The 22,624-nt window shown below is 35.3% G+C and overlaps 3 protein-coding genes across 5 annotated transcripts in view; 2 read left to right on the top strand and 1 right to left on the bottom strand.

The window, feature by feature from the left end:
* Positions 1-2,580: 2,580 nt before the first annotated feature.
* LOC125820422 (enoyl-CoA hydratase 2, peroxisomal) overlaps positions 2,581-22,624 on the top strand; it is a 48,831-nt gene continuing 28,787 nt past the window's right edge. The window contains exon 1 of the mRNA XM_049499851.1: positions 2,581-2,594. The gene's annotated coding sequence lies outside the window, so the exon portion shown is untranslated. The remainder of the gene's footprint in view (positions 2,595-22,624) is intronic.
* Positions 5,828-13,988, bottom strand: LOC125820415 (polyadenylation and cleavage factor homolog 4). Of its 2 annotated transcripts, XM_049499845.1 has the most exons (8): positions 13,565-13,988; positions 11,614-11,715; positions 11,272-11,535; positions 9,090-9,782; positions 7,678-8,625; positions 7,043-7,591; positions 5,968-6,030; positions 5,828-5,905 (listed from the first exon to the last, which is right to left on the bottom strand). In XM_049499845.1, exons 1-7 carry the CDS (start codon positions 13,895-13,897, stop codon positions 5,989-5,991), a joined length of 2,931 nt encoding a protein of 976 aa, XP_049355802.1. In that variant the 5' UTR covers positions 13,898-13,988; the 3' UTR covers positions 5,828-5,905; positions 5,968-5,988. The 2 variants fall into 2 exon arrangements, with proteins under 2 accessions (XP_049355802.1, XP_049355801.1); XM_049499844.1 differs by having other exon boundaries at positions 5,828-6,030.
* On the top strand, positions 14,932-18,321 carry LOC125820424 (uncharacterized). Of its 2 annotated transcripts, none has more exons than XM_049499855.1 (2): positions 14,932-15,330; positions 18,191-18,321. In XM_049499855.1, the coding sequence occupies exon 1, from the start codon at positions 14,972-14,974 to the stop codon at positions 15,305-15,307; it is 336 nt and encodes a 111-aa protein (XP_049355812.1). In that variant the 5' UTR covers positions 14,932-14,971; the 3' UTR covers positions 15,308-15,330; positions 18,191-18,321. The 2 variants fall into 2 exon arrangements, with proteins under 2 accessions (XP_049355812.1, XP_049355811.1); XM_049499854.1 differs by having other exon boundaries at positions 14,933-15,310.

Here is a 22,624-nt window from a genome sequence, read left to right as displayed (position 1 = left end):
CATATAAAAATCATCTTAAAATCATAAATAGAACTTCAATTCACCAATATAATGACTTTGAAAACATTTTACCCATGAACCCATACCTAGAATAGAAAATAGAAGTTTTGTTCTTTGAAGACTTTTGAAACCCTTTTGAATGGACTCCTTGAAGGAAATATAATCAAGGATCAAGGGTCACCATACCTTTGTTAAGATTCCCCAAGAAAATTGATGAAGAAACCACCTTCAATCCAAGCCCTAGCTCCAAGTTCTTGACCTTCTTAAAATGGAGGATTGTAGAGAGAAAAGTATTTGAGAAGAGGTGAGTTCTTTTTAATTCTAATTGGAGTGACTTAAAATGGGAGAATTTGGTCTAGAAGGGTTTTATAATTGCTAGGAAAGGCATATAATAAAAGGGGCTCAACTTAGGAAAATAAATAAGGACCCACTTAAAAGTTTTCACTAAACCCGTCTAAGCTCGTCTTTGCTGACAGTGCTTCACTATTTTGGACATAACTTTTTACTCCGAGATTGGAAAAGGGAAAACTCGGTGGCGTTGGAAAGAGGACTCAGATACCTTTAATTGGATAGGTAATGGTCCACCTAATTCATTTTGAGCTAAAAGATATGACCATTTAAAGTTGACCCTCACTCCTAACTTAAAACTAAAAACTGTTTTAGGGGACTGTTTTGAGGGTCTCGGTTCTAAATGATTTCATGACCTAGCTTAAGGTCTTGCTAGCTTATAAAGGTGATTAATCAACTAGCTAATCAACCCCTTAAGCCCTTAAACAACACTCCAAACTTCAACGACAAGACCCTTACAACTTACTAGTTCAAACGACTAGTTTCCGGACGTCACTGTCATTTCTCATCATTTCATCAAGTTCTCAACTCCAAACTCACATGTGAGGCTCTAGTTTCACTAGTTCGTTTTTTTTTTGGGTCGTTACAATTGTTTTAACGCTCATTTTCGTATTTACAGGCCTTTAATTAAGAATCGCCCAATTTTTTTTTCTCTAAAAACATTATGAGGACCTCCGTAATGAGTTGGGGAACCTTTAACTAAACTCACACGATTTTTTAACGCTCATTTCCGCATTTAGAATCCCTTTTTTAAGATCCCGAATTCTCCAATTTTTCATGTGTATTAGCCCATGGATTTGGAGCCCTGTGCACCCAAAAAAAATTTCTTCTAAAACTTTATGAGGACCTCCTTAAAGAGGTGGGAAACATTCACGTATACTCACACCATTTTTTTAACCTTCATTTTCGCTTTTACAAGCCATTTTTTTGGAATCGCCCAAATTTTCCAATTTTTCTTGTGTATTAGCCCATGGATCTGGCGCCCACATAATCTAAAAAAAATTTCTCAAAAATCTTATGACGACCTCCTTAATAAGTTGGGATACCTTCACATATACTCACACAATTTTTTTATGTCTATTTCCACATTTACAAACCCCTTTTTAGAATCACCCAAATTCTCTGATTTTTCGTGTGTTAATGCTCATAGATCTCGCACCCAGAGCATTCAAATTTTTTTCTCAAAAAAATTATTAGAACCTCCGTAATGAGTTTGAGAATTTTCAAATATACTCACACCATTTTTTTAAAGCTCATTTCCGCATTTACAAGCCCATTTTTAAGAATCGCCCAAATTTCTCAACTTTTCATGTGTATTATCCCATGGATATGACTCCTGTAGCACCCTAAATTGTTTTCTAAAAAAACATTATGAGGACCTCCATAATGAGTTGGGGAACCTTCATGTATACTCACACAATTTTTAACGTTCATTTTCGTATTTGCAAGCCCTTTTTTAAGAATGATCAAAATTTCTCAATTTTTCGTTTGTATTAGCCCTTGAATCTGGTGCTGGAGCACCCAATTTTTTTTTCTCTAAACACATTATGAGGACCTCCGTAATGAGTTGGGGAACCTTCACGTATACTCACACCATTATTTTATGCCCCTTTCTGCATTTAGAAGCCTTTTTTTAAGAACCACCCAAATTCCCCGATTTTTCGTATGTATTAGCCTATGGATCTGACTCCCTGAGCACCCTAAATTTTTTTCTAAAAAAACTTTATGAGGACCACCTTAGTGAATTGGGGAACCTTCACGTATACGAACACCTTTTTTTTAACTCTCATTTATGTATTTACAAGTTCTTATTTAAGAATCGCCCAAATTTCTCGATTTTTCGTTTGTATTATCCCATAGATCTTGCTCTTGGAGCACCCAAAAAAATTTACCCTAAAAATATTTTGAGAACCTCCGTAATGAGTTGGGGAACCTTCACTTAGCTCACACCATTTTTTAACGCCCATTTACGCATTTAGAAGCCCTTTTTTAAGATTCGTTCAAATTTCTCGATTTTTCGTCTGTATTCGCCCATGGATCTGGCGCCCGGAACACCAAAAGAAAAATATTCTAAAACTGACCTCCGTAATGAGTTGGGAAACCTTCACGTATACCCTCACCATTTTTTTAACCTTCATTTTCGCATTTACAAGCCTTTTTTTAAGAAACAACCAAATTTCCCGATTTTTCGTGTGTATTAGCCCATGGATCTGGCTCCCGGAGTACCTAAACTTTTTTCTCATAAAGTTTTATGAAGACCTCCGTAATGAGTTGGGGAACCTTCACATATACTCACACCATTTTTTTTACGTCCATTTCTACATTTACAAGCGTTTTTTTAAGAATCACCGAAATTCCCCAATTTTTTCTTGTGTTAATGCCCATGGATCTGGCGCCCGGAGCACCTAAATTTTTTTCTCAAAAACTTTATTAGGACCTCTGTAATGAGTTGGGGAACCTTTCAAGTATACTCACACCATTTTTTAATGTTCATTTCCGCATTTACAAGCCTTTTTTTAAGAATCGCCCAAATTTCCCTATTTTTGTGTGTGTATTAGCCCATGGATCTAGCGCCCGGAGCACCCAAATTTTTTTTCTCAAAAAACATTATGAGGACCTTTGTAATGAGTTGGGGAACCTTCAGATATACTCATACCATTTTTTTTACGCCCATTTCCGCATTTACATGCCCTTTTTTAAGAATCGTCCAAGTTTCCCGATTTTTCGGGTATAGCCCATGGATCTGGTTCCCGGAGCACCCTTAATTTTTTTTTTCAAAAAAATTTATGAGGACCTCCGTAATTAGTTTGGGAACCTTCACGTATACTCACACCATTTTTTTAACGGCCATTTCCGTATTTACATTCCCTTTTTTATGAATCGTCCAAATTCCCCAATTTTTCGTTTGTATTAGCCTATGCATCTGGCGCCCGGAGCACCCAAATTTTTTTTCTTTAAAAATATTATGAGGACCTCTGTAATGAGTTGGGAACCTTGACGTATACTCGCACCATTTTTAATGTCCATTTCCGCATTTACAAGCTCCTTTTTAAGAATTGCCTGAATTCCTCAATTTTTCGTGTGTATTAGCCCATGGATCTGTCGTCGGGAGCACCCAAAAATTTTTTCTCAAAAAACTTTATGAGAACCTCTGTAATGACTTGGGAAACTTTCAGGTATACTCACACCATTTTTTAACGCCCGTTTCCACATTTACAAACTGTTTTTTGAGAATCGCCCAGAATGCCCGATTTTACATGTGTATTAGCCCATGGATCTGATGCCCGGAGGATCCAAAAAAATTTTCTCAAAAAAATTTATAAGGATTTCCGTAATGAGTTAGGGAACCTTCATGTATACTCACACCATTCTTTTAACGCCCATTTCTGCATTTACAAGCCCATTTTTAAAAACCGCTCAAGTTTCTTGAAGTGTGTATTAACCCATGGATCTGGCGTCCGGAGGACCTAAACTTTTTTTCTCAAAAAACTTTATGAGGACCTACTAATGAGTTGGAGATTTTTCACGTATACTCACACCATTTTTTTAACGCCCATTTCTGCATTTACAATCCCAATTTTAAAAATCACCCAAATTCCTCGACGTGCGTATTAGCCCATGGATCTGGCGCCCGGAGGACCTACGTAATGAGTTGGGGAACTTTCACGTATACTCACACCATTTTTTTAACATCCATTTCCGCATTTACAAGCCTTTTTTTAAGAATTGCCCAAATTCCCAATTTTTCGTGTGTATTAGCCTATGAATCTGGCGCTCGAAGCACCCAAATTTTTTTTTCTCAAAAGACTTTATGAGGACCTCCGTAATGAGTTGGGAAACACCATATTTTACACATATTTTAGATATTTAGAAGTCATTTTACAAGAGTTAGGAAATTTAACGTAGAAATACTCTGTCCTTTCAATTTCCCTTTGCTCCTTTCCGTATTTTTGATTTCTATCATTCAAAATTTACAGATAGAGCAAACGGAGGCAAACATGTCTGGCGACAACATAATATTCTTAGTTAAATTGCTCATAACATACTCAAAGAAAATCTTCATTCTAATAAACAAATCTTGAAAAGTCAAAGACTTTGAGAATCTTGCTTTGAATCAAATATTAGTGTCTGAATGAAACTCCACAAAGTATAAGGACCGAAATGACAAACGGAAACAAATATAATGATTTCTCAAGTCATTTCGTCTTTAAATAAAGAGGAGCCAAGAAAAATGATCCAAGCCATTAAGTTTGCTCTTAAAGTGGGTCCAACAATAATTGTCTAATTTGTTCTCCTTCCGTCTCCGTGATTTATAAACATAGTTGTGTTAAATTATTTTTGTTTTAGAATTAAGTTCATCCCATTTTTATCTTTACAGGTAATTATTTTTAAAGACTACAAACACTTTAATTACCGTGATATTATGATTGTTGTGTGTTCAAATACTAATGAAGGATAAAATAGGTTTAAACACTTTTAATTAATGTTTATTAAGCGGCATGTAAAAAAGATCACAAACAAATAATTTGAGACGAAAGAGGTAACTCAAAAACAAGACATATTTTCCTTTTTGACCATGTGAACGTGTTTAATACTATATAAATGGAAATAAAATTGACATGAGAAGATAAAAAAGAGACTACCAAGGTGCGGTGATAGAACTGCTCTACCCTTAACCACAAGTCTTAAGTTCGAACTTTGGATATGGAGAAAACTTTATTGGAAGCGTCACTCCCAGATAGACCCTGCAGTACGTGATTCAAATTTAGAGTCGGAACTCCAACACAGACTCTGGACTGCATACTACAGTTGTAAATTGGCTTTTTTCCTCTATACAGAAGAATTAATCCGAATAGCTGCCCACTCAACTGCATAAACATAAAACAGACAGCAAATGTATATATATGATTAATGCATAATCTATCGATACTGAAGAAGAAAAGTAAACAGTAAATCCGACCAGATATTTGCATAAAGATCCCCGACAGACGAATAGTATTAACTGTTTAAAAAGAACTACTAGTATTAGACTTCTCTGTCTCAAGCACATAACAAATGCCAACATGTTTCATTGAAGCAGATGAGTAATTCAACACAGAGAAGCACTAGATATCATATCGAAACAGCTCGAACATCGAAATGTATACGCCTAGTAAATTTAGACGGAAAATTTTCATATTTTATACATCTGATAAGACTAGAAGGATATCCTAATTGCACCTACGGTAGATTTATTCTGTCCTGACAGAGCACGAGCTTGAAGAAGATCATCGAAGCATTCCCTGCATATCCTCCTGCAGAAACCTCTATGTGAAAGGAGAAAAAAATGGATTAAACCCACAAATGTTTTCACACTCGAAGGATACGAAAAGCACCTGGCTGGTCGTGCCACTCAAAAAGTGAACAGGAAAAGAAAACAGATGAAAGAAGATCCGAAATGGAAACGAAAATAGAGAAAGTCAGGATAAAAATGCTCCCAAGACTGTATGAAACCTTTTTCTGACAAGAAGCTTTGATGTTACAACTCCTGTACATGTACATGATTCTGGCATGGTACCTAGAAATAATCTAAAGCTCAATGCTATCATGGAGAAATCTCAAGATAAAGTTACAATGCACCTAGAAGCTGATTTAATGAAGCTAACTTCGCATTCGTTTCCTTTGACTTCCATCTTCCTGACCCTACAGAATAGACAAATTCCAAACATAAAAAACAAATTAGAAACCATAAACAGTAACCCTGGATCGACAAGCACATTCCCTGCATCTGGGAAAAGTAAATAGTACAAAAAGTCTCGAACTTTTAACAGTTTTGAGATTACAAACAGACAGCAATTTATGATAATCACTAGACACTAGAGACTCTAAGGAGTGGCAATTCTTGTGTCTCCTCAACTTGCACCTAATTATACACAATCAGGCACTCAAATTCGCAGGTAAACTTGCTTTTTGAATTATTATATTCAGAAAAGTATGCACTATGTCATTAAGGGGTCGTTTGGTAGGACGCACTAAAAAATAATGCATGCATTCGCTCTACGTATTACTAATACCTTGTTTGGTACACTTTTTCAACCTATGTATAATAACTAATGCAAGAATAGAGCATGCATTAGAAAAAGTATGCATGCATGAAAAACACAGGGGGGGGGGGGGGGGGGGGGTTAATGAATGCATTAGCATGGGTAAAGACACAATTTCCCTCAAAACCTTTTCCACATTCTTTCCACTATTTGTGGAGGCTATTTTTGAATACAAATGACTTTTTTTAGAAATATGCAATGCATGTTATTTTTAATACACCAAATCAAACAATGCATAAGAAATAAATTCAGCACAACTACACCCTATCCAACACTTTTCTTATACACCCCACCAAACGAACCCCAAGTACCGAACAACTTCAAGAACAAACTATAGAGATTCAAGCATTGAGCTATGACCAACCTCATGTCCTCAACCACCCAAAAGTTGCTAGGAATACGACTACAGGGAAAAATAGAGGCACTACTGATTAAATTCCATGTTAGGTGTTTCACCACTAAGAGAATGATACCCCAGTCATGGGTCCATATTGGCATTTGGCATCATGTGCATCACCATCAGGTTATGATATTCAGTAATAACTAACACAATAATATTTAAAATGCAATCAAATAATCTAACCTAAGAAAAAGGAAAAGAGAGGGCCGACCTCATCCACTTTTCTGGAGTCCTCATGTGGAGTTGCACTAGATTCAGATCTGCATTTTGCATGAATAATTGGACCCAACTGAGACCTTTCCATTCCAACAGTTGACCCACTTGGTGCATTCATGTAGACAGCCCCCCTATACATCCATTCTTCAGTCTCATCGCTGTAAAAATCATCAAAAGGCTCTCCACACAGTGCACAAGCATTCTGCTCATCGTCAGCAGGGACGGCCAATTCTTCATCATCCTTCGTTTCGACAACTTGCTCAGTCGGTAGAAATCCAGGAACTGCATCAGATCCCAAAGCCTCTGTACCACTAAGCCACATGTTGACGCTTACAAACCACTTACGAGAAGATTTCTGCTTGCGATTTTTTGATACTCGATTCTTGGTTACATGCCAATCCATATGACTGCTGTGAGCCTCTTGGCATTTAAATCGTAGGCCACAAGTTGTGCACTGTCTTGGAAGATCAGTATATAAAGCAGTTACTGCAGAATCGTGACGAACCTTAAGAAGATCCGGATTAAAATCAAGGCCCACAGGATCCTACAAATTGTATCACATGGCTGAGAAAAATCTTCACAAGAAAATTGACAGTAGAGAAAGCTTGACATAGGAAAAAAAACAAGTACCTGTGCTGGAGCTTGATTTGTCAATGAAATCAAACCTTGTGCCATGAGTGAGTTAATCAAGCTTGAAAAGCCTGCTGCTGGAGGGTTAGGAGTAACCTGACCTAGATTTTGGGATGCTGGCATGAATTTAGAAGGCATAGGAAGTGGGCCTCTGGGAAAAGGTGGCAAGGCTCCTGAGGAAAATTGTGATGACGTATTTGGGACATTAACCAATGGCATAGACACCTGTGGACCTGAAACTGGACGGGGGAAGTGAGTACCTATAGAAGAACCAGGACCCTGTAAAGGGTATCTATAAATTGGCGGTAGCAAATGGTTTGAGGCTGGAAGTGAGGCACTTGGAGGCATAGTCTGATGAATACGCTGAGAAAGCAATAGCTGAGGTTCTGCTGACGCCACTTGCTCAGGGTTTTGATGACTTGCAGAAAATGACGTGGGGTGTTGACTAGGAAATTGTGGATACTTGATATGTGAGCTGCTCTTCAAATTATCAATATGTTGCTCAGGAAGAACTGGCCTGTCCAAAGAATGATTGACAACTGAATTGCTTGCATTATTTACTTCAAAAGGACTTCTGACATGATTATGAGGCAGAACAACAGGTTTTGAAGTCAAAGATTGGGGAGCATGCACATTTTGGGGAGGCCATGGTACACCAGGGCCACGTCCAGTAACCACCCGAATATCCTGAACTGAAGAGTCAAAAGTAGGATTCATTCTTGGCGGAACATATGGTGGCCTCCAAGTATGTCCATCAGCAGCCAAATTGCCAATCAAAGGGTGCTTTGATTCACCGGTCGCTGATGAGATTCCACTTCCTTCACCCTTTAAATGTCTTAGAGGCAACTGTGGCACATTTTCTGGAAGCTTGTGAAGATAATGTGAACCTGAAAGCAGAGATGTCTCATCGCAATATCCAGTAATTTTATTTCTCGCCCCTCGACCAGACTGCCAAAAGAACTGACATAATTTCAATATGAAAAAAAAAAAATCTCAAGTGATAAAACAAAAAAAGATGCCCCCTTATATACAAGACAAAGAGCAAATGAATTTACTCATGGTGTATTATGATGCTATCTTGATCGCGAAATAAATGTAAGAATTACGAGTTTGGTCCACTTCCATCAAATAACTGAGATAATAAATACAACCAAATAAAGCCACTGGCTCCAATTAGGTTTGTTTTAGCCAAGGGGAAGCAGATATAGAATTCCAATCTGAACAATCAGCTGAAGATAAGATTAAAAAATATGCTGCTAAGGCTATTTTTTATTGCTCTCCAAACAAGTTGAAGATATCAGAGACATCAAAAAAGTTTGAATAGCATTAATAAGCAAAAAACTAAATTGAATAACATTAATAAGCACAAAACTAAGGAAAATAACTGCATGCAATAGTACATCAATACTAACCGAGTGAACATCATCCAAGGAAGAATCATGAACTAAAGAATATTGTCCTCGATTAGCCCAGCTCCTTCTAGGGTCAGTCACCAAAGGCACAGCATGTTGTGAATCAACACCAGGTCTCATTCTAATGCTCTGAGGATGGCGAACAGATGTTGACAAATCATTAAAAGGACTCTGATCTGCTAAAGTTGGACTCATATCTTCCCAGTTGAACTCTTCCTCTTCGGTGTTTTGCCATGTCTTAACTGCTAACCTATTGCCTAAGCCATTAATAGTGGCATTCGCGAACTTTTGTTGCCTCAGATTGGCTACTTTTTCCCTTTCATCAATTCCATAAGCATCAATCAAAGCTCTAGGTCCTTGAAGATCAATTCCCTTGTTCATGCGATATTTAGAAGGAATGTCTGGTTGCTGATTGGCACCATCAGGCAAAATTCTCTGCCACTCACTCCTCTCAACATCTCTACCTCTTACTCTGCTAAGCCCATAATCAAATGCAGTATGAGATGGTGAGGCCCTTTCTCTGAGTCCTATGGCAGGATTATCCAAGGCAAACTCGTTGAGGGTGGGTGACAATGACCTCGGAGGCCCCACTCTATAAGGAGAGGATGATCTCGCATTCTTTGAAGATGTAGACAGAACTTGCTTGGCCTCCAGATCTGAAGATATATGCGCTGTAGAATTTTCAGCTCTTACCTGCAACAGTCAAACTTCACTCTAAGAAATTCTACTCATCATCCCTTTTTGCAGTTTAAAACCCTTTCACATGTTTGGCATCTAAATGAAAACATATTAATAAGTACAACAAAGCAAGTCGGTCGGTGTAACTCGACTATGAAGCCTATCACATTTACTTCAAAATAATACCCTTATAACTACCTAACTAGTAAGTATACAGAAGTTACAGGAGTCAGCAGATTTATAAAATGCTATTTCATTCTACCCCATTCATCTAGATTGCGTGAAAGAAAAAAAAACATGTGGATTGATAACTAGACTACGATATCTGTAGGGTGACTCCCTGAAAATATGCTAAGCCAAATTGCGCGAACAGTTCTAACTTCACAAATCAATGTCGAGTGATCATCTGTATCTGGACTAAAAAATAACTAACCACATTTGACACCTAATGAGAAATGCCAACATGACATCCTCAAGCAAGTTTGTTCTACACTAACCCCCTATCTCTCAATAGAATTACTTTAATTACAGGCCCAGGTACTTCCAAAGGACCAAATTCTCAAAACCTCATAAAGTACCAGTAAAGGGATGAAAAATGAGATGAAAAGGAAAACTAGAATCAAGTGGTTCAATTATGTCTATCACAACTACCTATAGAAGATCCAACCATAAGACTCAACAATGTTGATGATATGTGTCAACGATGTGTCTTACCTGTACTACTAGTAAAGTTGGAGGCAGAAGGCTTTAAACTTCTGTTATGCCGTGATTAAAGCCTTTTACCTACTTTCAAGCTTAGTCTCCTTGAATGACATTTCTGCCTCAATTTGATACTTCAAAAAGTAACATTTTTAACAATTATTTCAGTTTTAAGCCCTAGAACTTGTTGGTGTTAAACATATTCTCCTCCCATTGGAATAAGCAACTCCAATGGTGTTGCTATTGCACTTACCCAAAAGAAAGAAGCCAATTAAGGGTATTTTTTTCACCTCATTGGTAGTGTATAGGAACCAAAGGAAGCTTAAAAGGCATAAATTAATAGAAAAAAATTCACATAACAAAAAATTTTGACCAAAATTTTGTTTCATGCCTACACTAATTAGATCCTCAGTGTTAGAGAGCCCCTAATTCGTCTTTTTTTGTACATAAGGTTTCCAGTTATGTGTACTACCTTAGTGCTAAGTTATTCTGCTTTTGAATATATAACATACTTACCTTTTTTTAAAAAAAAATGCATTTCAGATTATATTAATTAGTACAATATTTTGCTGAAGACTTTTTCATAAATTTGGCCACATCCTTAAAGTTAATTCAACGATTTCGAATATTAGGTATGGATATGAGAACCAAGGGGGAACACCGGCACAGATGATAAATTAAAATAAATACTTAATACAGCACCAGAAAACATAAACCCATCTGCAAATAGAGATAATTTAGAAAACAAAGAACTTGAGAAGGGAATAGATGTCAAGGGGAGAATGGGGATTCACTAAAAGCTTACTGAATCAATAGTGGAGTGCCCAAGCTGACGCCTTGCTTCCAAATATTTTGGATTTACATGAATGCCATGAGTTGGTCGGGGTGATTCAGATGCTCTTGACGAAGTCAAGCCAGAAGATTGTTGGACCCCCGGCTGTGAAAACTGAAGACGAGTTTCAATTTTCTGGAGAACAGGTGCTGGGAACACAGTCGACCATGTTCCAAAGAGGTGGCGCATTGCAGGATGCATGCTAGGGTGCACTTGCCTATATGCCTCACAGAAAACCTTGGAAAAGAAAAACAAAATCATATAAAGTGGTATAACATCATAGCAGTCATGCAAATACCATATAAAACAACTCACCTCAGGTAAATGGGAAGAGAAATGCTTGATGTAGTCTTTGCCAATATTTTTTACAACACTATCCAGAAGGTATAATGCAGGTAGTTTCTGCTCAACTGGGACCTAAAAAAGAGTAATGTGAGAATGCAGAAAAATATGGGTATAAATACATCAAAATGGCATGCTAAGAACAAAAAATTACCAGTTCCCCGGACAAAAAAAAAAGCAAGAAAGGCAGAGACTCTACTTGTAAATATAAAAATCTGAATAAGCATTGGTCAGATTTAGCTTAACCTAAACAGTTAATACAAGTGATCAATAGTTTCACTATCAAGTGGTTTTTAGCTATACTGGGCGGCACCTCATACAGCTCTCAGAAAGTAGTTAGTTCCTACATTTTGTCCTGCTTATGTTGCAGGTGATGTGTGGTCGAAAGCACTTGAACAGTAATCCTTAAAAAACAAACCCCTGTAAATAAAATAATTATCAAAACGAATAAAGAGACGGCTATCTTTTCAGCCATAATGTGAACTAGAAAATTTTCAAACTAAGTAGGGGAGTAGTTACATGCTGATTTTCTCTAAATCTCATGAAGTTTTCATTATTTCTTTGATTCTTTCCAGTCCATTCTAAGAGGAATAGCACTTAGCATGCAATCCCAAGAGTTCCTTTTTCTTCATACAACTCACCTATTGAAAAAGCATCAACTGTAAACCAAACTACTCTTCCATGATATATTTTCTCTTAACCTCTTCTATGTAAGAATATATCAAATCTATGCACCACAGCCAAACAAAGGACAAACTTCCCCACCATCTATTGTGCAAGTATTCTGTTCATTTACACAGGGAAGGAATTGATCAAGCAAAAGGAGCACGACTACAAACTTTTCTACATCTGCTGCCCAGTTTGTAAGAATCAGTAAGCTTCAAAGACTAATTTGCATCACAGCAATATTAATCATAAAAATAAATATATTCCGTTCATATTGTAACATCAACCACATGACGCTAGAACTATTGGATATCAGAAGCACCTTTCATCATTCTATTATTTTAGAAGGAGAAGTACCCTAATCTTTAACTTCATCTAAAAGCACATGGAGATGATGAATCCAACGCTAATACTCAACCACAAACTACCACACCAAATCTTAGCCACCAGCAGCCCAAACAAAGAAAAATAAATAGATGAAACAATTTAAGGAGACCTAAGCAAGAGGACTGGAATATTAAGAATGTATTACTTTAACTCGTTAATTTGAATTAATATTTGTCCATGCCTGATATAATCTATAATTTTGAGTGTCAGTCGCTATCAGTATACTTCTTCTAACTTTTCCTTTCGGGTTCAGAAGAAATGAGTGTAAGAGTTTTCACAAGCTCCATACAACATAAAAATCTGCAAGAACAGCTAAGTCATGACAAGTATAAGATCCCAGACTTTGGAACTGCTTCATTCAGCTCTAACGTATATGTCATGGAGAGTAGCTTAAAGCATCTAAGTTCATTTCAATTGCTTAATGCTTATTGCCAAGGACTCCCATACCATAAAATGTCACATTTTCATACCAGAATTCACAGAATACTTGGACTTAAAATCTAGCATTCAACTTTTGATATCTAGATGACAATACTCTTGGCAATGCAATAAACCAAACTAAAAAAACAGCATTCCCACGGAAACTTTTAACAGTTACAAGATTAACAATTCACCACTACAGTAATCAACAGAATGCACAAGAATCCAACACTCCTGAAACAATACAGTTCATCAAGAAACTTCAATACAGTTCAAAAGGATAGAATTCGACATAGAAAAAGCAAAGGCAATACCATTTTTACATCAGAACAAAAGAAATCGCTTTATTAAGATAATCAGATTGAAAATGGGAATTGAAACGGCTAGGATTAACTGTTGTTGTAAGCAGCATTTCAAAACCGTAAGAAAACAGAATACTGTAACACACTACCTCTAGAATCCGATTACAAATCGCATGAGCAATGCCTTCACCATGTTCTCTCTGTTCGCCAGCAATGATGGTAAGGTCAGTAATGATAGGCTTAGAATTAAAAGCCAGTTCGGACAACAACAATTCATAAAGCCTAACAATCTCATTCATAGACGGAGGCAACACGATAACATCATCATCGCCGTTCGGCATAGAAGCCCTAATTTCCATTTCCCTCTCCTTCAACGCCGCCTTATATCGTTCGATTACAGAAGATGACAAGGGTTTTGGTGGCGCCACGGCAGCGTCGTTTTGGATTAACTTGGAGTTTGCATAGCCGCCGGCTAAAGCCATCGGAGTAGAGTTAGGGTTTAAACCTCCGGTGGTGTGGGGTGGGTGGAGAAAGGGGGGTGGGGGGTTAGAAGAAGAAAGAGAGAGTGATGAATGAGAGTCCCCAGAAGAAAAATGATAATTCATGTCCTAAAAAGGCACACTATTTTAACCAAATTACTGTAATAAGAATAAAAATAAAATATGAAAAAATTGACTCCTAATTAGGCAAAAAGATTAAATAGATTACTAGCCAATATTTTTATGGAAAAAAAAACTAAATAGATTTCTAGTAAACATTTTACTAAAGATGTATATGGTTCTGTTTGACTAGATTTTTTCTTATATAAATAGATTTAAAAAATTAAGTTTGAATTTTAAAATTTTAAAATTAAATTAAATTAATGAATTTTTTATTGGTTTTGATTTATCTAATTTTTTTGCAATTCTTATAATTATTTCTTGGTTTTTTTTTTTTTTTTTTTTTTTTTTTATTATTATTATTATATGTCATTAATTGTCAACAGATTTTTTTATTATTATTTTGATGACAAGGAAAATCCGCAGCCGCTACCCTTTGGGTGCGCATAGGGTAAAACTCCCGCTCCTATGCAATAGCTCGCAAACCACATAGGAGAGATAATCCACACTATGCAAGCCTGATGCGACGAGCTCGACCCAGAAGGTAAACCCCAACAGATTTTTTTATTATTATATTCTACAATATAAACTACAGAGTAAAATAGTGTTTGGTATGAGTATTTTATCATAATATTTATATTAATTAAAAGTTTAATATTAGACTCGAGAATAAATTATTGTTATTAAGGGTAAAACAAGTAAAAGAAAAATCTTAATACGTAAAATATGACAAGTAAAAATAAATTTATTTTAAAACAATGAACAATTTTCATTATTTTGGAAAAAAAATAATTAGAATATAAATAATAATAATTAAAAAATAGGACAAAGTACAAATCACACAAAATAGGAGTGCAAAAAGCAATGAACTAAAAAAAAGTGTCATTAGACTGCTGCAATTCCTTAGAGATCATTTGCCCGCCGGCGACTATTTTTCCGGCATTTTCAGGAATCTTAATGGCTTCCTCTATTCCACCACCGAGATCGGTCGCTTCCGGCGGCTTCCAGAACCCTAATAAGTCATTAGGCTTCTTTGCAAACGCAATGAAGAGAAAAGACAGTTTCATACAGTTCTTCGCCATGACAGGAATACTTCTATTGAGTGTTAGATCGCTTGGGCAAAAGTATCGTATTCATAATCTCATGGAGGATAATGCTGCGCTCGAGGAAGAACAACAAGGACTTGTTCAACGAATGGATCATATTAGGCAAAGCTTGCTTGCTGAAGCTGCTGCTGAGCCTACTGGTCGCTTTGCTTCCCGTCTTCGTCGCCTCTTCGGTGAAGACTGTTGAAAAGTAAGATTGTATTGTTCTATGTGAGTTATTCCTGCAATTTATATTTAGTGTTAATGAATTAAGCAATTTAGGAGTTTTCAATTATTTGTTGATGTGATATTTTGAAATGAAATAGGATGAATGCTGCAGAATGGAAAAAGATGATTGTTTTTTTGTTTAATGTCGTCCGATTACATCACCATCGGCTACAACCTAGCTTTAACTAAGCTTGCTTGAGGCTTTAACAACAGTTGGACATCCTTAGAGACCAGTTATAGATGATTTCATTGTATTACCAGTTCGCTTAGTGATCGAGTCTAAGTTGATTTATTGTTTGATTAATAGACCTGTCTTCAGAAACAGCATGTGAAGGTCAAATGAGTGGAAAGTTTGGCTTATAATAACTACTATGGAAACTATATGAACATTCCTTACCAAAGGGAAGTGAAGAAAAGAAAAGAAAATCAGTGTTTCAATACTGCATAGTTGTTTGGTCCGTCCCCTCCCATGCGATGCATTAAGAGTTAAGTTCTTAGATGGTCATCCAAGATACAGAAATGGCTTAGTGAAATCACTTTTGTTTGCTTTATACCAATAAAATGACTCATGTTTTACCCATTATCCCACAAAATAACTGCCACATGAAAATCACTAGAAAATGACATTACTGGTACCTTAGGTTTGAGAGTCCGTAGGTATAAAGTCGTCCTATAAATATACCTTTATGCGTATAAGAACTTCTGAAAAATTATCAAAACTAAGCATGTTTGCCCCCTTCACACCGATAGTTAAAATTAACGGGGACAATCACCTGATGAAAAACCTCATGAGACCAGAGGCACTGCCTTCAAGAATTAGTATTTGGTAGCAGATAAGTAATTTATGGCCTGAATTTCAGGGATTCACGAATTGAAAGTTGGAAACGGTAGAAGAACCTGTTTCTGGAATGATAGATGGTTGGATGAAGAGAAATTGAGGGTCGAATTTCCTGTTCTGTGCAACTTAGCTAGAAATAAACAATGTTCAGTTGCTGAATGTTACACAAAATAGTCATGCTGTAGTAAAAAGAGTTCCTTTTATCAGTTTATGTATATCGTGAAGATTGGAGACGTTTAGAAATATGTCCTCTCTGAGCAGCTCAACTGTAAGCTTTACGACTGTCCTGGATACATGGCGTACAGTCTTTCTATACAATAATTGAATGAAAATGTTGTTGCCTTTTGGATTATTATGGATGCATGGCATCATTTGTTTTTCTGCACAAATGAAGTATGCTCCAGAAAGTAAAGAAACTACTCCTCCATTCCAATTATATGGCATACTTTTGTTTTTAGTCTGTTGAAAAAGAATACCATACTAACTTATTTTAAAATAATTTAATTTTAAACTTTTTATTTTACGTTTAATGAGAATAATTATAGTCAGACAAATGTCTATGGTATATTCTATAACACTAGTTTCAAAAGTCAGTCTTTCTTTCTTAGACTTTGTGCCTCGTCAAACATTGCTACATAAATTGGGACGGGGGGAGTACTTGACTTTGGATTTGAAGTTTCTATGGTTTGTTCAATAATGTCTCCTTAATAGTTTAAAGACTGTGATACCCATATCTCTGTTTGAAACATAGATCAGGCTCGATTTGTTTTGGAAAAAGCTGGAAGTAACATACTCTGTGGACTGGATTAATCATCGATAGTTTGGAGGCATTTTTCTTTGTGAATGAGTGAAATGAAGTTGCTGGAGTCATGCCAGTTAAGCTAAGGCCTGAAGAACCACTTACACCTACTTTGAAAAATGATATGGGGCTATGTAACTCGGACTCTTCAAAAATGTTGCGGCGCCCATGTGAGATCCTCCAACAATGCACCACCTTTGGAGGATCCAACACGCACCCGTCAACATTTTTTAAGTGTCTGAACAACATGGAGCCGGGCATTCTCTGAAGGAAGTGAATTCTAGATGTGGGTTGAGCATTCTAGAAATGGAGTTGGTTCTCTTTGGAGGAGTTCTTAATAAAGGACGAGTGAATGAGTGTTAGGGATCCATAATATTTGTCATTTGCCATGCTTTATTTATGTTGCAACTCTTTTGAAGGACATTGACAAAATTGTGTTTCTTTTTAAAAAAAAAATTGAACTAAACATTTAGGGGTCATTTGGTAGGGTATATAAGAATAGTACTAAATAGGGTGTATTAGTAATGCTGGGATTAATTATGCGGACATTATTTCTTTATTGACTGTTTGGTTTGTTGTATTAAATGAATAGGGTGTATTAGAACTGGAATAGTACTAAATGAGGTGTATTTGAATAGGAATAGTACCTGTATTGTTAATGTGATGGTTTACTACTAATTCATAGGTTGAGAACACTACCAAGCAAGGGATTAAATATTACCAAGGCTATTACATGTATTATTTTCTCTAATACCTCCTACAAAACGTTCCCTTAGAGTCTATACCTGAATAGAGAGGATGCAGATGATACTTTGCTTCAAGTTGTTCTTTCATTTTACAAGTTTGTCTTACTTCATAGAGGCTGAACGAGATTGATAAACAACTGCAGAAGCTGGCTGTGTAGTTACTCTTCTACCACTTCGGTATTAAGAGATGAAATTTTGTTGTACAGTTTTCATATATTTTTCTAAGTGGGAAGGGAAAGGGAGTGCGGAAGGGCAAACAAAATGGAAATTCGAACTTCCACCTGTATGTGTAAGGTGGGTAAGCTCATTTCACCAAGTGAGACATACCTATTCCCTTTTAGTTGTTTTTACTTTTTGCTTCTTTACGGATTTCATTTCGTGTCCCTATTTTTCTTTGTCTTGAAGTTGCTTCCTACTGTGAATTATGGCAGATTTTAATAACAATTAGTATGACACCAAACTTGGTTTGACTGTTTTCAGGCATCATGGATTCAAACTGTCTGGAACGAATGTTCAATCTCGTCAAACTGAAGCAGAATTGACCTTCGATTCCCTAATCTCTAGATCACGATATGCAGTTCAATTACTTGACAGTTGACAATAACCTGCCGCTTTGTTGCTTCAAAGGATGGCGATTTACTTGCCAGTTTTTTTATGCCAGATTTATCTTTGGTGTTTGAATCTTGTAATTTTGTGAACCACGTTGTGCTTCTTTCTTCGAGTGCTGTTATATATATACAACCTCAGAGCGCAATGTAACGATTAAGTAGTAGTACTGGCTTATTAATGCTCCTATTAGTTTACACAACTTCTAGTTCTGTTTACACATAACATTGCATTGTCTTGAATCATAACAAATGAATCGTTGTTTTCTATCTATTTGTGGAAAAATCAGCACTGTTGCAATAGAACAGATACGTCTCTTTGTTGGTAGAAACACACTATTATCGAGTTTTAAGAAATGATCGTCCCTAAAAAAGAAGATTGGTGACCTAGATGGTCAGGGTCATTCCTTGCGTTAGTTGAGCTTTATGTCCTTTCAACATTCCTATTCATCTTGCCTTATCTTGGACATCGCAATGGTTTGAGTATCTTATATATAATATTTACTCTAAAGATTAAGAGGATAGAGAGTCTCCCTTTTATAAATCCAATTAGGATTGATTCTCAGGATCGACCCCTAACCATAGGCGTGTCTACCGATACTTAACAAAGTCTTCAGCTTGCTCAACATCTCCTTCCATTTGCTCCAGCTATAAAAGAAAAGAATGAGAGTTGAATTTCATCTTGTGATTGATTCTCAGGATCGACCCCTAACCATAGGCGTGTCTACTGATACTTAACAAAGTCTTCAGCTTGCTCAACATCTCCTTCCATTTGCTCCAGCTATAAAAGAAAAGAATGAGAGTTGAATTTCATCTTGTAAATAAAAGACGTCTCTTTCCATTTGCTCCAACTATGAAAGAAAAGAATGAGAGTTGAATTTCATCTTGTAAAAAAAAGAAAGGAGTCCCGAAAAGTGTGGTTAATTTGTTCTTTTACTACATAGTCATACTCTCATTTAGTTGATCTAAATAGTCCAAATACAAACTTATTGAGCCCTTCGTGGACATCCAATAAAATTAGACACTTGTAGTATTTTAGATTTTTAAGTTCTCTACAACGCTTTTGGTGGTGGTACATTATGCTTAGACGAAGGATCATAACCATTGGAAGGACTTCTCATAATTAACATCCTTTCTTTTGTGTAACAATTCTAGAACTTACAAGAGTAAACAATATTAAAAGTATCTTTGGGTTGTTTTAATCCAACAGAATTAAACATAACAAAACGTGAATTTCTAATCATAGATAGAAAAACAACCATTCTTAAATTATAAATTTCAAGACAACTAAAACAATAAGAATAGAACCAAATGCATTTTTTTTAGGGTAAACAAATAATGTACATTATGTTAATGTTCATAAAACTTATACCTAAATTATCTCTAATAATATAAAAAAATAATAATGAAGACATAGCAAATAATAAGGAAATACCTCTGCTACTATACTATTCACAACTAGAAGTGACACAAAAAAAAACTACTTTAACAATTTTTTAGTAACATATTTTTTTTTCTTCATCTGGACTTTATCTTAATAGAGTATTTGAATTAACGTCTCATAGTTAAAGTTAAAAAAAGTTGCATAGAGTCCTAAAAGCTAAAGACTCTACAACTACTTCTTCAAACTTTTAACTTAGAGAAAATTGTTCCATTCCCTTACTATTTTACCTACACTGTAACGGTAGTTTTCAACAAAAAAGAAAAAAAAAGTAAAAAGAATAAACATAAATAAAAATGTCACGTTTTAGAAATTTTAATACCAGCGTTGATAATTATTTTTCAATTATCTCCTTAATATCAGTCATGTTGTTGTTGTTATTTGAAGAAGGTTTAATAAATAAGATAATGAGTATAGTAAATGATGCTTAAGTTTTGGATTTATTATTTTTTCTTAATGAACATTAAAAAAAAAAAAAAAACTACAACGTAGAGAGTAATTAACAACACAAATCAAAGGGTATCCTTTTAGTTTTTGGGACCTTTATTTAAAAGTAGAAATAATTAGTGTTGGGATTTGAAAATAATATCAGAGAAAAGGGTAAATTTTGGAAAAATAAAATAACGAATAGTAACATTTTTGGGCTTTGAAAAATTTGTTTTTGAAGGGAGTATAAGCTATAATAATTTGTTACTCTCCAATTTCAATTTAAATGGCTTAATTTAACTAGGCACAAATTTTTTAAAAATAATATAAATTTTTTAATATTATTGTGATTTAGATTAAAAATGTATATAATGTACTAAAATGCATTTTACATATTAGGTCTTAAAGAATCTACGGTAGAGCATTGAAATTATATAGAGAGTTGAAATTATATAGAGAGTTAGTAAATATAGAGACATTTTAAAAAGAAAAAAAATTGCACCTAAAGAAAATGTCAACATTTTTTTTCCTCCTTATTCTATGCAACTAACTAAAATGTCAAAAAAAAAATTCTTCTTTCTTTTTCTTAACAGAGTATTTGAATTAACATCTCATATTTAAAGTGAAAAAAAAGTTGCATAGAGTCCTAAATGCCAAAGACTCTACAACTACTTTTTCAATGTTTAACTTATTTAGAAAAAAATCCTCTCTCAGTCCTACTATTTTACCAATACTTTGTAACGATAGCTAAGTTGATTATTATTTTAAGTATATCCTTAATATTAATTGGTATGTTGTTGTTGTTATAAATATACTAAAAGAAAATGTCAAATATTGAAATGGAGCTATGCAAATACTAAAATCCATGCATTACCTGATTCATTTTTTAGAGATGATACTGCCAATAGAATTTTCTTCATTCCTATAAGCTTGAACTCGAGACATGTGATTAAAGGTAGAGAAATATCAAGTATCCCTCCACAGTTCATATTGATAAATAAGTTGAATTAGCGTTGAGATAGGTTCGATTCGATTGGGCTGAAGAATGGGCTCAATTTAGCTCAACTCAATGCCAAAGACTTACTAAGTATAAATTTATTTTCGGAAAATGGTATAATGTTGTGCCTAAGTCGTGAAAATGATTTCAGATTATGTTTCTTTCACTTATTAAACTACAATCATTCTGTAACGTTATATTTAAGCCTAAAATTGTTGCATTAGTTTACTCAACTTCTAGTTGTTTTCACACTTCTAATAAATGATCGTCTCCAACTCCCTAAAAAAGAAGATTGGTGACCTAGATGGTCAGTGTCTTTCCTTACCTTATCTGAGTCTTATGTCCCTTCAACATTCTTATTCATCTTGTCTTGTCTTGGGCACCGCAGTGAATTGATTATCCTATATATAATATCTACTATAAGGATTAAGAGGATAGATGATCTCCCTTCAATATATTCGATTAGGATTGATTCTGAAGATCGACCCATTATCATAGGTGAGTTTATCGACACTTGACAAAGTCTTCGGCTTGCACGACATCTCCTTCCATTTGCGAAAAGAATGAGAGTTGAGTTTCATCTTGTGAAGAAAAAAAAAGGTCCCGAAAAGTGTGGTTGATTTGTTCTTTTACCACTCAGTCATTAGGCCTTATTTGTTTTCATTAAGATTAAAACATAAAGCCTGAATCTGAATGCACATCTAAATGATTAAGATGTTATTGTAGATCTGAACATTGAATTATTAAGTCTGTTTGTTTTCTCAACATCTAAATATATTAAATTAAAAGAATATTAAATATAAAAAAGTACAATAATACTAATATACTTTTTTTTGAGCAAATTTATACCAGTAGACAGTGTTCTAGTGTTTTTTTTTAATTAATAATAAACATAAAAAAAAAATCTCAATAGGAATACGTACAAGCAAGGGAGGTTGGTCCTTACCTTACCAATCCTAATGAGATACCTATCCTCTACTAACTAACAACCATGAAGAAAATACGAGCTAGAGATAACTAGATATTCTATGATCATTACAAAGTTTATAATACACTCTATGATGATATTACAAGTGAGGATTCTTAAGTAATAAAAAATCATAAAAGCCAAGGAGAAAGTTGAGTTACCAACCTCAAACTTCCTTTTAAAATGTATGAACTAAAAAAGATAGTTTGAATTTCTAAAGGAACTTAAAGTATGTTTCTCTTGTCTGCTTCTTCAAATCTGTCCAATAACACTTGATTGTCCATCATTTTTTTGTTTTATTGGATCTTGTTGAAGCTGTTGACACTATCATATGATTCTGTTTCGCCAGTTGCATCAGTAGGGTGCCTTGGAACAAACTCCTCAGTCACTTTACCATTTCAACTATGCTTTCTTCCATGCTTCGTTTTGTTGTTGCATTGTTGCCTAGGAGAAATATCAGCATTCCTAGCTGCATTTG

Source organism: Solanum verrucosum, unplaced genomic scaffold (assembly GCF_900185275.1).
Source record: "Solanum verrucosum unplaced genomic scaffold, falcon-dt-bn FXZP01000229.1, whole genome shotgun sequence".
Lineage (NCBI taxonomy): Eukaryota > Viridiplantae > Streptophyta > Magnoliopsida > Solanales > Solanaceae > Solanum > Solanum verrucosum.
The sequence above is the reverse complement of the archived record's forward strand: the minus strand, read 5'-3'. Positions and strand labels throughout refer to the sequence as shown.